General features: G+C 36.4%; 1 protein-coding gene across 2 annotated transcripts in view; it reads right to left on the bottom strand.

The window, feature by feature from the left end:
• The window catches only part of ENPEP (glutamyl aminopeptidase), a 103,621-nt gene that overhangs the window by 73,633 nt on the left and 14,463 nt on the right, over window positions 1–15,525 (bottom strand). For both annotated transcript variants that reach the window (XM_065877148.1, XM_065877147.1), the window contains 2 exons: window positions 14,579–14,720; window positions 12,185–12,316 (listed from right to left, as the gene is read on the bottom strand). In XM_065877148.1, the coding sequence (XP_065733220.1) occupies window positions 12,185–12,316; window positions 14,579–14,720 (274 nt within the window). The remainder of the gene's footprint in view (window positions 1–12,184; window positions 12,317–14,578; window positions 14,721–15,525) is intronic.

Below are 15,525 nucleotides of genomic sequence, written 5' to 3'. Positions count from 1 at the left end.
GCCGCTGGGCCTGCGCGTCCGGAGCCTATGCTCCGCAGCGGGAGAGGCCACAACAGTGAGAGGCCCGAGTACCGCAAAAAAAAAAAAAACCCAAAAATACAAACAAAAAAAACCCTAGAAACAAATGACAATGAAAACACAGTGACCCAAAACCTATGGGATGCAGCAAAAGCAGTTCTAAGAGGGAAGTTTATAGCAATACAGTCCTTCCTCAAGAAACCAGAAACATCTTAAATAAACAACCTAACCTTACACCTAAAGCAATTAGAGAAGAACAAAAAACCCCTAAAGTTACCAAAAGGAAAGAAATTATAAAGATCAGATCAGAAATAAATGAAAAAGAAATGAAGAAAACAGTAGCAAAGATCAGTAAAACTAAATGCTGGTTCTTTGAGAAGATAAACAAAATTGATAAACTATTAGCCAGACTCATCAAGAAAAAAAGGGAGAAGACTCAAATCAATAGAATTATTAATGAAAAAGGAGAAGTAACAGCTGACACTACAGAAATACAAAGGATCCTGAGAGATTACTACAAGCAACCCAATGCCAATAAAAGGGACAGCCTGGAAAAAATGGACAAATTCTTAGAAAAGCACAACTTTCCAAGACTGAACCAGGAAGAAATAGAAAATATAAGCAGAGCAATCACAAGCACTGAAATTAAGACTGTGATTAAGAATCTTCCAACAAACAAAAGTCCAGGACCAGATGGCTTCACAGGTGAATTCTATTGGACATTTAGAGAAGAGCTAACACCTATCCTTCTCAAACTCTTCCAAAATATAGCAGAGGGAGGAGCACTCCCAAACTTATTCTATGAGACCACCATCACTCTGATACCAAAACCAGACAAGATGTCACAAAGAAAGAAAACTACAGGCCAATATCACTGGTGAAAATAGATGCAGAAATCCTCAACAAAATACTAGCAAAGAGAATCCAACAGCACATTAAAGGGATCATACACCATGATCAAGTGGTGTTTATCCCAGGAATTCAAGGATTCTTCAGTATATGCAAATCAATGTGATACACCATATAACAAACTGAAGGATAAAAACCATATGATCATCTCAATAGGTGCAGAAAAAGCTTTTGACAAAATTCAACATGCATTTTTGATAAAAACCCTCCAGAAAGTGTGCATAGATGGAACTTACCTCAATAAAATAAAGGCCATAATTGACAAACGCACAGCCAGCATTGTTTTCAGTGGTGAAAAACTGAAACCATTTCTACTAGGATGAGGAAAAAGAGAAGGTTGCCCACTCTCACCACTAGTATTTAAAACAGTTTTGGAAGTTTTAGCCACAGCAATCAGAGAAGAAAATGAAATGAAAGAAATCCAAATCAGAAAAGAAGAAGTAAAACTGTCACTGTTTGCAAATGACATGCTTCTATATACATAGAGAATCCTAAAGATGCTACCAGAAAACTACTAGAGCTAATCAAGGAATTTGGTAAAGTAGCAAGATACAAAATTAATGCACAGAAATATCTTGCATTCCTATACACTAATGATGAAAAATCTGAAAGAGAACTTAAGGAAACACTCCTATTTACCATTGCAACAAAAAAGAATAAAATATCTAGGAATAAACCTACCTAAGGAGACAAAAGACCTATATGCAGAAAACTGTAAGACACTGATGAAAGAAATTAAAGATGATACAAACAGAGAGATACACAGTGTTATTGGATTGGAAGAGTCAACATTGTGAAAATGACTATAATACCCAAAGCAATCTACAGATTCAATGCAATCCCTATCAAACTACCAATGGCATTTTTCACAGAACTAGAACAAAAAATTTCACAATTTGTGTGTAAACACAAAAGATGTTGAATAGCCAAAGCAATCTTGAGAAAGAAAAACAGAGCTGGAGGAATCAGGCTCCCTGACTTCAGACTATATTACAAAGCTACAGTAATCAAGACAGTATGCTACTGGCACAAAAACAGAAATATAGATCAATGGAACAGGCTAGAAAGCCTAGACATAAACCTATGCACATATGGTCACCTTATCTTTGATAAAGGAGGCAAAAATATACAATGGAGAAAAGACAGCCTCTTCAATAAGTGGTGCTGGGAAAATTGGACAGCTACATTGAAAAGAATGAAATTAAAACACTCTAACACTATACACAAAAATAAACTAAAAATGGTTTAAAGACCTAAATATAAGGCCAGACACTATAAAACTCTTAGTGGAAAACATAGAACACTCTATGACATAAATCACAGCAAAATCCTTTTTGACTCACCTCGTACAGAAATGGAAATAAAAACAAAAATAAACAAATGGGACCTAATGAAACTTAAAAGCTTTTTCACAGCAAAGGAAACCATAAACAAGATGAAAAGCAACCTTTAGAATGGGAGAAGATATTTGCAAACGAAGCAACTGACAAAGGATTAATCTCCAAAATATACAAGCAGCTCATGCAGCTTAATATCAAAAAAAAACCCAATCCAAAAATGGGCAGAAGACTTAAGTAGGCATTTCTCCAGAGAAGATATACAGATTGCCAACAAACACACGAAAGGATACTCCACATCACTAATCATTAGAGAAATGCAAATCAAAACTACAATGAGGTATCACCTCACACTGGTCAGAATGGCCATCATCAAAAAATCTACTAACAAGTGCTGGAGCGGATGTGGAGAAAAGGGAGCCCTGTTGCACTGTTGGTGGGAATGTAAATTGATACAGCTACTATGGAGAACAGTATGGAGGTTCCTTAAAATACTAAAAATAGAACTACCATGTGACCCAGCAATCCCACTACTGGGCATATACCCTGAGAAAACCATAATTCAAAAAGGGTCATGTACTACAATGTTCATTTCAGCACTATTTTGAATAGTCAGGACATGGCAGCAATCTAAGCAATCTAAGTGATAAAGAAGATGTGGCACATATATACAATGGAATATTACAGAGTGAAGTAAGTCAGAGAGAAAGAAGTATATGCTAACACATATATATGGAATGTAAAAAAAATGGTTTTGAAGAAACTAGGGATAGGGCAGGAATAAAGATGCAGATGTAGAGAATGGACTTAAGGACATGAGGAGGGGGAAGGGTAAGCTGGGAGAAGTGAGAGAGTGGTGTGGGCATATATACACTATCAAATGTAAAATAGATAGCTAATGGGAAACAGCTGTATGGCACAGGGAGATCAGCTTGGTGCTTTGTGTCCACCTAGAGGGGTGGGATAGGGAGGCCTGGAGGGAGATGCAAGAGCTAGGAGAAATGGGAGTGTATGTATATGTATAGCTGATTCACTTTGTTATACAGCAGAAACTAACACACCATTGTAAAGCAATTATACTCCAATAAAGATGTTAGAAAACAAAAACACTGTAGTGCTTCAATATGGCATAATGGTATGCTTTAACAAATAAAATGGTAGTTTTTGAATATATATATATAATTATATATATATATAAAACCACATTAAATCATGAATTTTAAAGCACATGCAAAGATGCTCAACATCACTAATCATCAGAGAAATGCAAATCAACACCACAATGAGGTATCACATCACACCAGTCAGAATGGCCATCATCACAAAATCTACAAACAATAAATGCTGGAGAGGGTGTGGAGAAAAGGGAACCCTCCTGCACTGTTGGTGGGAATGTAAATTGATACAGCCACTATGGAGAGCAGTATGGCGGTTCCTTAAAAAACTAAATATAGGGCTACCATATGACTCAGCAATCCCACTACTGGGCATATACTCTGAGAAAACCATAATTCAGAAAGATACACGTACCACAGTGTTCACTGCCACACTATTTACAATAACCAGGACATGGAAGCAACCTGAATGTCCTTCAGCAGATGAATGGATAAAGAAGATGTGGCACATATATACAGTGGGATATTAGCCATAAAAAGACACCAAACTGAGTTATTTGTAATGAGGTGGATGGACCTAGAGTCTGTCATACAGAGTGAAGTTAAGTCAGAAAGAGAAAAACAAATACCATATGCTAACGCACATATATGGAATCTAAAAAAAAACGGTACTGATCCACCTAGTGTCAGGGCAGGAATAGAGACACAGACGTAGACAACGGACTTGAGGATACGGGGTTTGAGCGGGGGAAGGGGAAGCTGGGATGAAAGGAGAGAGCAGCACTGACATATATACACTACCAAATGTGAAATGGATGGCTCGTGGGAAGCAGCTGCATAGCACAGGGAGATCAGGTTGATGCTTTGTGTTGACCTAGAGGGGTGGGATAGAGGGTGGGAGTAAGGCTGAAGAGGGAGGGGATATGGGGATATATGTATACATATACCTGATTTACTTTGTTGTACAGCAGAAACTAACACAACATTGTAAAGCAATTATACTCCAATAAAGATAATAAAAAAATAAATAAAAATAAAAAGAATCCCTTAAATTACTATCGCTGACTCACTGTTCTCCCAAGCTACTGGGTGATTGACATTCTTGCTTTATTTGTCTAAGTAAAGATGTGTTCATCTCCAAAGGCTACAAAATTCACTCATTTATCATCCCCTTTCTTTTAAAGTTTGTTTTGTTTTATTTATTTATTTATTTTTGCTTTCTAGAAGAAGTGATACATTTCCTCACCGCCCTCCTGTTCTCTTTGTGAACAACATGCGTTTTCCAAGAAGTTAAGTGAAACTAAGGATCCAGTTGGTGGCCACTGAACAGAGAGAAGGTAATTGCCCCCTATGAAATCAAAACTATCACGTTTATATAGCATTGTCATGTTGTAAACAGATTCTCAGAATTTCCACCACATCTGTTCTCTTCTGTTAAAAACTTCAGAAAGGGTAGTTCCTCTTGCCTCACTCTGCTGTTGTGTACACACTCTGTACTTTTGTGTTGCACGTAATATTTGGAGAGTGAAAGAGGGTTGAAAAAGAGGAAGAAGAGATAACAGTGAGGTCTCCCAACTTAGGTGGAGCAATGGGGAGGAGAAAGACTATGTGCTTTTTCTGTCAATATGTTCACATTGCCCATGCTGGTTGATTGACTCCCTTCAATCAAAATGCTTCTGAGACAATATAATCAGGTTTTTCTTCCTCTCCATATTTCTATTGTTGGCAGCAACAGGAATGCAGTGTCCTTAAATAGGATTGGTGTTAGTGTAAATTCGATCAAAATAAAAGCAATGCCTTCCTTTTTTGTTTCTGAGAAACTCAACACCACAGAGAAGTATGTTCTGTCTTTACAGTCTGGCCAGTCTGCAGATCACATGTGATCGATGACCCTTATTTTGATGTATAATCCATTATATTTTATGACCACTGCTTTGATCAACTGAGCTAAGCAATCACAGAATATATAGATACAGCCTGTTAACCTTGTAACATTATTAGCCAAAGCATATCTATGTGTCCTATCTGCCATATATCAGAAACATTTTTATGTTAAAGATCACTTTCTATGGGCGTCGGTAGAAGCTGCTAACCCACCTCCCTCATTTGCTGAGCCTCAGCACTTCTGTCCATGACAAAATTCAGTAAATTACTCCTGAATTGTCATTGCTTTGTAATAATTACTATCATTCTAGTTTACATGCTTGCTTTATTGAGATGATTTTTTTAAAGCCTGTGATAACCATATTGAAATAGCATGGGGTGAGGAAGGAGATATGCATGCATATTGTTTCTTCTTCTTACTTTCTGAAAAGTCATATATGCCTTTATTATTCAAAGACTCTATTAAAGGTTAAATATAAAGGTTTTTATATAAGCTTTATAACTCTCTCTCTCTATATATATATATGAAGTTTGTAAGGCTTCAAGAACTTAACTTGAATGCATATATTTAGTTTTTAAAGATACTAAGTTTCCTAAGTGAATTAAGTTACCTAGATATACCACTGTTGGATACTATTTTTTTAATTTATTTATTTTTGGCCACACTGCACAACTTCTGGGATCTTAGCTCCCTGACGAGGGATTGAACCCATGCCCCCTGCATTGGAAGCGCAGAGTCTTAACCACTGGGCTGCCAGGGAGGTCCATGGGTACTTTTAGTCATAACTCAAAGCACTGCATCTATTGAGCTAGTGTCAGGTGTAAAATCTGTGCTTTCTGAAGCTTATATGCAGCTGATTATTCTTTTAGGAGGTGTGATACATCTTACATCTGCTTTATCACTGTTGTTGTTGTTGCCTTTCTTTTATCATATGGCAACCTACTGTAAAGGATGCTTTTAGAATTGTTAATATTGTCCTTTTAATTAAGGGTCTCCAGGAATTTGAGAGATGGAATGTAAGTCCACGACAATTTATTCTAATTGGTTGCTGTCACTTCTTTTATGTGTAATCATTATGATTAACTATTAGTCTTACTGGATACTTAAAAATTCCCAGGTAATGTGATAAGCACTTACCATGCAATGTCTCACTCGACACACCAATTCTATGAATCTGGCACTATTAATAATAATAAAATATAATGTTTTGCATCACTGATGATATCTTTACCCCAATCCTTTCATTAGCCCAGTTTTCACAATTATAAAGTCCAAAGAGTTCTGAAAATCAAAAGTTGTTTTATATGTTCTAAGCAAACAAATTTGTCAGTAACATCTGACCTGAACTGATAGGAGTTTTTAAAAATAATTTTTATTTTCTCACTAAAAAATATTGCTGCAGAAATACTACTGTTTGATTATAAGGTGCTGCCCTAGAGCCCATTGTAGTTACTCAATAATACTCAATATTCGTACCATATTACTATTCACAAATCTGAAAATTTCTGACGTCAAACATACAACTAGACACAAAGGTTTTAGGTAAGGATTGTAGAGTTCTATTTCAAATTTTAGAGTTGGAAGAGTTTTAAAAATAAACTTCCTCATTGTGTACATTGTGTGCGTGAGAAAAATGTGTACATGAGAAAAACGAAGTAAGACAAAACTGACACTAAACTTCAGCACAAAGTTTGTTTTTTACTGTATCATACTTCTTCTTTTCTCTACTCCTAAGAATGAAACCTGACTTTCCCTAGCTACAAAATAGAGGTAACAACAGTACCTATCTGATAATGTGAGCAGTTAATAAGCTAATGTGTAAGCAATTCTTGACACATGATAGCTCTGTGTGTCCCATCAAGAACATTAGTATCATTAGAGATAATACATTGAATGATTAACCTCTGTAATTTTCTTTGTCTGCACTTCCTTATATGTGGGTGGTATCCACATTACCATTAGGAACACTAGGAGAATGAAGGGGGAAAAAATAGAAGTTAAGTTTTTGAAGTCCAGAATAGGCTTTTCATGCCTACACAATAAATTTGACCATGTGAACAGAAAGGAATCAGATTGAACAGATGCTACCCACCACTACCACCATCACCCTAGTCAGAAGCCCAGTCAGGGCCTACAGGGTTCCCACTACCACCTGGCAGCCCTGCAGGTCTGCTGTGTCCTGTGTCCATGTTTTTGTTGTCCTTGTCTGCTGAGCATCTTCCATTGACAAAGGTGACCAAACATCCAGGTTTGCCCAGAATGTCCTAGGAATGTAAGTCTGTTGCTTATCTGCTTACACCTCTTATGCCAGCATAATTAATAACACCTTCTCTATTATTTATATTTTATAAATGATAAAAATGTATGATCACTCTCCCCATTGACAACAGTCTGCCTTTCCACTGCCGATCATCCAGCAGAGTTAGCACCTGTTCATCTCTTGAGGTTTTTGTATCTTATCTCTACTGTTCCAAATAGACACACCCCTTTAAATGGCCCAGGACCCTTGCAGGGGCCCCTAAAGCAGAAGATGAGATCTTTGGCACTCAAAAATGGCATGATCAGCAGAGACCTTAAAACACAGTTGGGAGACACTGGACAGTGGTGACCACTTATGTTTCACATCTTAATTGAAGTGCAGACACCTTAGCATATTTCACTCCCTTCAGGGCTTAGCATCCTCCTTGTGCACATAGTATGTGCTCAACAAAGACTGATAAAACATTCTGATTGGAGGAACCCTCAATTTTATTATCAATGCTGATGTAACCAGGATGAGAAAGAGAAAAGAACTTGATATTGTTTTTAATTCTATAAATGCGTGTTTAAGATACATGGTTGATATTACAGGAGGTCATCAATGTGTTTAATTTTTTATAAGTTTATGTTCTTGTAAATATTCTTCCAGCAGTAGGCAGAAATTTGGGGGAAGGGGAATACTTAGTAGAAAAGAATAGTGATACTTTGGGGTTTTTTTCAACTTTTCTTTGTGACTGCCTTATCACAGGAATGTGATATACACTTCCTAAATTTTAGATTGCCCCTTATCCATAGATAAATTATTACAAATATGCAGAACCTTGGCTTGAAGTTTGGGTGACTAAGGACTGTAATTTCGCTGTGGCTTTGAAGTTTCACAATGTGTTCAGAACTTTGAGTTCCAGAGCTCAGCTGCCATGAGGTGTTGTTTGAGAAGAAACCCAGCATCGTCACTTAGGTTACACAAAACATTTGTTGACAGCTTACTTCTCATTTAACTCAAAATTTAAGTTGTTTGATGCTTGGTGATTATCATTCCTGCAGTAGAATTTTTCAAAACAAATAATAAACATTAAAAAATCTAACTTATAGAATTTTATATTCTTTTTTATTTTTGTATATTTAAATAAAGAATAAGGATCATTAGCAATCTTCTGTGGCTTCCTGAATTAAATACATTCCTTCAGGGAAGATTAAGAGACCTTAATTTAGAATAGTCCTTCCAGAAAAGAAAGAAATTTTTTAAAAATTCATTAAAATGTTATAAAAATCAAACTCATTCTGAAAACTTGGCATCAAAAAGACCACAAATAAAAATGCTGGAGAGGGTGTACACTGACTTGTACACTGTCAGTGGGAATATAAATTTGTGCAGCCACCATGGAAAACAGTATGGAAGTTTCTCAAAAAACTAAAAATAGAACTACCATATGACCCAGCAATTCCACTGCTGGGTATACATCCAAAGAAAACAAAAACATTAATTCAAAAAGGTATGTGGATTGGGTTGTTTGTTTTTTTGATATTGAGCTACATGAGCTGCTTGTATATTTTGGAGATTAATCCTTTGTCAGTTGCTTTGTTTGCAAATATCTCCTCCCATTTTGAGGGTTGTCTTTTTGTCAACCTTTTTGTCAAAGGGTTTCCTTTGCTGTGCAAAAGCTTTTAAGTTTCATTAGGTCCCATTTGTTTATTTTTGTTTTTATTTCTGTTTCTCTAGGATGTGGGTCAGAAAGGATCTTGCCCTGATTTGGGATATGGGGATATATGTATACATATAGCTGATTCACTTTGTTATACAGCAGAAACTAACACAACACTGTGAAGCAATTATACTCCAATAAAGATGTTAAAAAGAAAAAGGTATATGCACTGCAGCGTTCATAGTAGCATATTTACAATAGCCAAGATATGGAAGCAAACTAAGTGTCCATCAATGAATGGAGACGATGTGGTGTATATATATATACAATGAAATACTACACAGCCAAAAAATAATGAAAATTTGACATTTGCAACAACATGGATGGACTTGGAGGGTATTATACTTAGTGAAATAAGTCAGACAGAGAGAGACAAATACTGTATGATATCACTTATATGTGGAATCTGAAAAATAAAACAAACTTAATGAATATAACATAAAAGAAACAGACTCACAGATATAGAGAACAAACTAGTGGTTACCGGTGGGGAGGGGGAGGGGAGGGGCAAAATACAGGTAAGGGATTAAGAGGTACAAACAGCTATGTGTAATATAAATAAGCTATAAGGACATATTGTACAGCCCAGGGAATATAGCCAATATTTTATAATAGCTATGAATGGAGTATAACCTTTAAAAGTTGTGAATTACTGTGTTGCACATCTGAACTTCATTGTTAACCAACTATATCTCAATAAAAAAAATGTAATGCAACTAATATTCAAAAAAGGAAATAAGCAGAGTTAAGTCTTTTGAGCTACTTTCCAAACTTGGTTACCTTTTTTCCTAACAATTTTTTAGGGTTGAGTCCTCTAATCTTCATGAGCAACAAGGACATTTTAAGCATAGTGAATGGTTCAAGTACTAATATCTGCTACTCCAGGTAAACAGTTAAGAAGAACATAGGCCTCGATTCAGTATTTACTGACATAAAGGATTCTTGCCAGAATGGTGAGTTCAGTCAGGGCATTATAGATTTTTGGACTGCACAGTATAATCTGACTATGAATAGCAGGTGATAAATATACCAGAATAATACTGTCAGAAACAGAGTGGATAAGAATAGTTTTTTGATTCATGAAATTTCTCTTAAAAATGTTGTATTACACAAAAAGTAACTAGCTTAATCTTTTTTTTTAGCTGAACAAGTAATATAGAGATTTTGGCTCTAGATCATGCAGAATATTGATGCTTTAATGTACTCCCACTGCAAACAAACAGAAATGAGAGTTGCAATATAAAAGTGGAAAACCCACGAGACGTATCAGGGCTTCAAACAATATAAGCATCTCCGTGGAGTTGATAAAGACACAAAGAAGTTGGCAGGAACTAAAGCTATTCGCTTATTGGGCTCTGGTTTTTTAAGGAATTAGCAACAAATTCCTGGAGGTTAGAGTAAGGTCATGCTTTGGAAATTATTTTTTTTAAACTCTGACTACTATTGCTGATTGTTTTATCATAGTTTCCTGTTTTTATTTTATGGTGATCATATCTTCTTGAATCTCTGAGTGTAATAATTAAAGGTTGTGTTGTCAGAATATGTTTAATTTTTTATGGCTTTTTTTTTGTTTCCCTAACTATTTTTATTTACTCACACTGTGCTTTTCTGTTGGTCTTGGATTTTCTCTTTTATGTTGCTTGTTTTCCTCATATGTCTGTCTTAGGCTGTCTGTTTAGCTCTAAGAATATAGTACTGTGAGACTGGTGTGGGTTCCCACCGATGTTACTTTCAGGTAGATATAAGTAGTGCGGTTTTCCTGTAATTCCCTCTGGAGTGGGAAATTGTACTGGAGCATTTGTGCTTGGGTGTTAAGGGCTAGATTTCAATTTAGAGTGAATGGGTAGGGAGCCAATCAAATGCCAAAGAGGTGGAATTTACCTTGAATTGACATTCACATTAGATGCCTTTAAGTTCTCCTGCAAGGTTCTGTTCAGTTGTGAAGAAAAGAACCCCACAGGTTTTTGCAGGAGGGAAACTCTGGTTGCCTGTCTTCTGTAGATGGGGTGAAGGGAGGAGCATCTCTCCCCTCCAGTGAGGTAAAGATATTTTTCAGAATATCACATTTCAGAACGTTTAGCAGGGCACATTGTTTGAAAAGAATCTGGAATTTGAGTCTCCACCACTTGCCAGTTGGGTGATCTTGAGCAAATTAATTAAACTCATTATTTCAGTTTTCTCATCTGTAAAGTAGGAGCGATGATTTCTTCCTTATAAAATTATATTGCAAAGATTATAATGTTTTATATATATAATATGTATCACAGAGGCAGACTAACGGTTAGACAGCTTAGCAAGTGTTCAGGGCATGAGCAAATTGGGGGCCCCCCAAAAGAGAAAAATAATTAGGTAAAAGTATTTAGAATTACTTTTCTAATTTAGAATCTAATTTAGAATCTACTTTTCTAAGAAAATTATTCAGTTCATCATTTTGATTTAAAAAAAGCTTATTTGTGTTTTCTTACACTTTTAGAAAATGCTTTTTGATACTTTGCTGTTGTCCTATGTTGAATTACATATTGGAATGGCACCACAAACATCTCAGTGCTTAGTTACTTGAAGGATTTTCATCTCCCTCTGGTTTCCTCCTCTCCCTCTGGTCTTCATCTGGGACCCCCAAACACATACACCCAATCATTTTACTAAATTAAGCATGTGCAAATATTTAATACCTTTGTGCTGATATACTTAGGAGCTAGCTTTGGACTTATAGTGAATTTTCACCTTAAATAATTCAAGACTATCCATTCCTATGGCTGTTTTGTTTGTTTAATTTTCACCTGGGTCCTTTCAGCTTACATTTTTCTATATTATTCAGTGTATCATCAGGCTCACAGAGCCCGGTGACTAAAGGGCTTTTCTGGTCTGTTGTGTGAAAAAAAAAAAAAACTATTCAAAAAAATTATAAAATCACAAATGCATAGGTGGTAAATTTAAAAAATATATAATGGTACTCACAGGTATCCCCCTATTTGATATCCTCATTATGGAGTCAAATTGATGTACAGCAAAGCACACCAGGTAAGTGCTCATGGGAACAGACTTCTGGAAAGTTGTTCGATTCCATTTATTATCCACCGACTCTTCTTTCTGTTGAAAGCAAAAGATAATCTTTTATTTAGAAAAAGATCAATCATGGACAAGACAAACAAAAAATTACTCCAAACCTAGCTTTCCAGTCAGAAGTCCTTTGTCAAAGCTTAGGTGTAAAAAGAAATTTTACCCCCAACTGGCGATGTTGAAAAAAACTAGAGGAAAATTCATTTTATTTTTAGTACTGTGAAAGAGTGATTGAACTATATACCATATGAGGTTTCTCAGGGAGAAATACAACTTTGTGATATAAACTGGACAGGAGTTTATCTTTCTACATTAAACACACAATCCTGGCCATAATATTTGAGCAGGTACTGTGGCCTCTTAATGAAGAACAGGCTAGTGCTCAGTGCCTTGCACACAGGAAGAACTGAGCAGGTATTTGCTGATTTGACTATGTGCAAGAGGGTAATAGCTGTACCAGGCATAGCAAGATGTCAGGTTGTCTTTTTCATCTCTGGTTGTCTCCATCTGAGACCCAGGGTATGGTCACTAAAGTCACTGCTTTGGTTACCGTGGAGAGAGAGAAGGATTGCATTACTTCATGCAACTACCGACCCCATCTGTCTGGTTTTCTGTCCATGCCAGCTTTGCCTTCCTCTCAGCCAGTCATCAGTCCTAATACTTCATCCATGAATAGTTGCCTAATTCCTGCTACCCATTGTTTAAACATTTCCACATGCCCTGCAGCCACACAGTGAGTCACTCTACAGTGGAAAGCTTTAAAAAAGGATTTAAGAGAGGGAGGCTAGACTAGAACTTGATGCATCATCGGCAAGGCAAGCATGTTATGTGCACATGCTTATAGAGAAGAGTTGGAGCCCCAGCAAAGTTACTCTATGATAAAAACCTAGTAGTAGTTTTGATCTCCTAAGGACCCAGATTATTCACCTTCTTCCAGGACTAGTTTCTGGAACTAGGTGAAAGTGAAGAAGTATATACTCTGCAAAACAAAAAGGTCATGTGAGGAAACTGTAAACAGAGGTTAGTAAAGTTTGCATTCTTACTCCTCCCACCTTCATTTTCTCTGTTCTATGCCAAAAAATTCTGATGGCACTTTATTCTGATCCAGTCTTCTGGATTAGAGTGTCATAGTTTAGGTTTATCCTTTCCTCTTTCTTCTCCAATCAAAACCCAATTGCCCAGGTGTCTGACACCAGAAGAAAAGTTGATAAGCTTACACCAACAGTTTACTTTTTAACCTTCTTAAAGCTTTGGTTTGCTTTTTCAAGGAATATTTGTAATTAAAGAGGATGAATTTCAGTGATGATATTTCACAAAGTGGATCAGAAAGATGGGAGTTGTAAAGTAGGCACAATGCTTTTCTGGTATTAGATAGGTGACAGTTATATCTAAGGATGAGCTTCACCCTTTTATTTTATTTTATTTTATTTTGCGGTATGCGGGCCTCTCACTGTTGTGGCCTCTCCCGTTGTGGAGCACAGGCTCCAGACGTGCAGGCTGCAGCCATGGCTCACGGGCCCAGCTGCTCCGCGGCATGTGGGATCCTCCCGGACCGGGGCACGAACCTGTGTCCCCTGCATCGGCAGGCGGACTTTCAACCACTGCGCCACCAGGGAAGCCCCAAGCTTCATCCTTTTACATGTCAAAAGTATAAGGAATAATAAACCTCAACCTTGAGGTAATGATGCTTTAGTTAACTGCGTTACCCATTCTGGAGAGGAGGAGCAGTAACAGAGGAAAGAGTCATGTTAATAATTATACAAACAGAACTTATTGTAGCCTATTTTTTTTTTTAACATTTAATGAGTACTTCTTGTTCACTAGAATACCTACAGGCATGGTGTTTCCTGGAGTTGTGGCTATATTCCAATATTTAAGTGATGATTTTTTGTAGTAGCCCTATATTAAAAACTGGGTTTATATTCAACTGAAAACCAAGAATAGTAACTAGGCCCTTGAATATTTTTAAATCTGTAATTCCATTAGTTTGCCTTTAATTTCTCATGATTAGGGGTTTCTTTCATTTAAGCAGAACCCAGCTAATGTATGTCTACTGTATCCATTCTTGCTTAGAAAACTAACATGGTGTTTTGATTGGAATGTGATATCTTGAATTAAAGATGTCTAGTACTCAAAGAAAAGAGATTGCCCAAATGTATTTTCAAGCCTCTAAATAAGCTATTAGAGCACATTTATTTTAGAATTCAGTAGGTTCTTTCATAGAAAAGCAGGTAATTTACCTGATATTATAAACAGACTATCTGCATAAATTAAAAAATTTAAAATACTCACCTCCACTGGCATGTTTGAAAGTGCCTTATATTCTTTGGGGTGGACGATAGATATTGTATAAGTTGCCTTTTTGTTGGGCTCATCAAAACAAGGGAAGGATTTCCTGGCATCTGTTGGTTCATGATCAGTGGCTGCTATGCTCCTTAGAAATAAACACACAAACAAAATATATGTTGCCTCTTCTGATAGCCCCTATGTTTCTATTCCTATAGAAAAGAATCAGCTATGTAATTATAACTACTGCATTTCTTAAAATGAGTTTCCATCCAGAAAACTATCAAATAGTTGTCAAAGTCTTTCCTGGAATTGTTAGGTTAACAAATAAATGAAAATTCAGAAACTGCTTCGGATATTTTATATGAGTAGTTAGGTATTTTGTTGCCATAACTAAAAATCTGTGAACTCTAAATGAGCAAAAATCAATCCGATTCTGAGCTATCACTCTTCCATCCTAAAGCCATCAAGCGACAAGTAGATAAACACAAAGCCAAACTCAAAGGCCTGCTTGTACCTGTCCTTGTGAGTGTGAACAGCTGTGTCCTGTCACGGAGTAGAGGAGTATATTCCAGAGTCCACAGCTCCTGTCCCTAATAGTACATTCTTTCTTACTTATGTTACACCAGGGACAAATCCCTTAGTTTTCATTTTCATGCAAAGTCAGTCCCTGAGCAATCTCCCAGTGAAGCAACCTTTGGCCAGGTTTAAAGTCCACTTTTGGAAAGAGACAGTATTCCTTTATAGCTCTAACTTAATGCTTATTAAGCTAAAATGTTAATGTTTCCATCATTTCAAAGTGGAAATATTTTTTTCTGAGTAATTGCTCAAAACAAATCAATGAATGTAAACTTTTTACATGTAGTTATATTACAGTAAGATATTGTACATTTGCTCATTAGAAGAGTAAGCAGAGTAAAAAGTGTAAAAGGAAAGAAATGTTGACTTATATT

This window comes from Phocoena phocoena, chromosome 5, assembly GCF_963924675.1.
Source record: "Phocoena phocoena chromosome 5, mPhoPho1.1, whole genome shotgun sequence".
In the NCBI taxonomy this organism is placed as follows: domain Eukaryota; kingdom Metazoa; phylum Chordata; class Mammalia; order Artiodactyla; family Phocoenidae; genus Phocoena; species Phocoena phocoena.
This window is presented reverse-complemented; position numbering and strand designations above follow the sequence as displayed.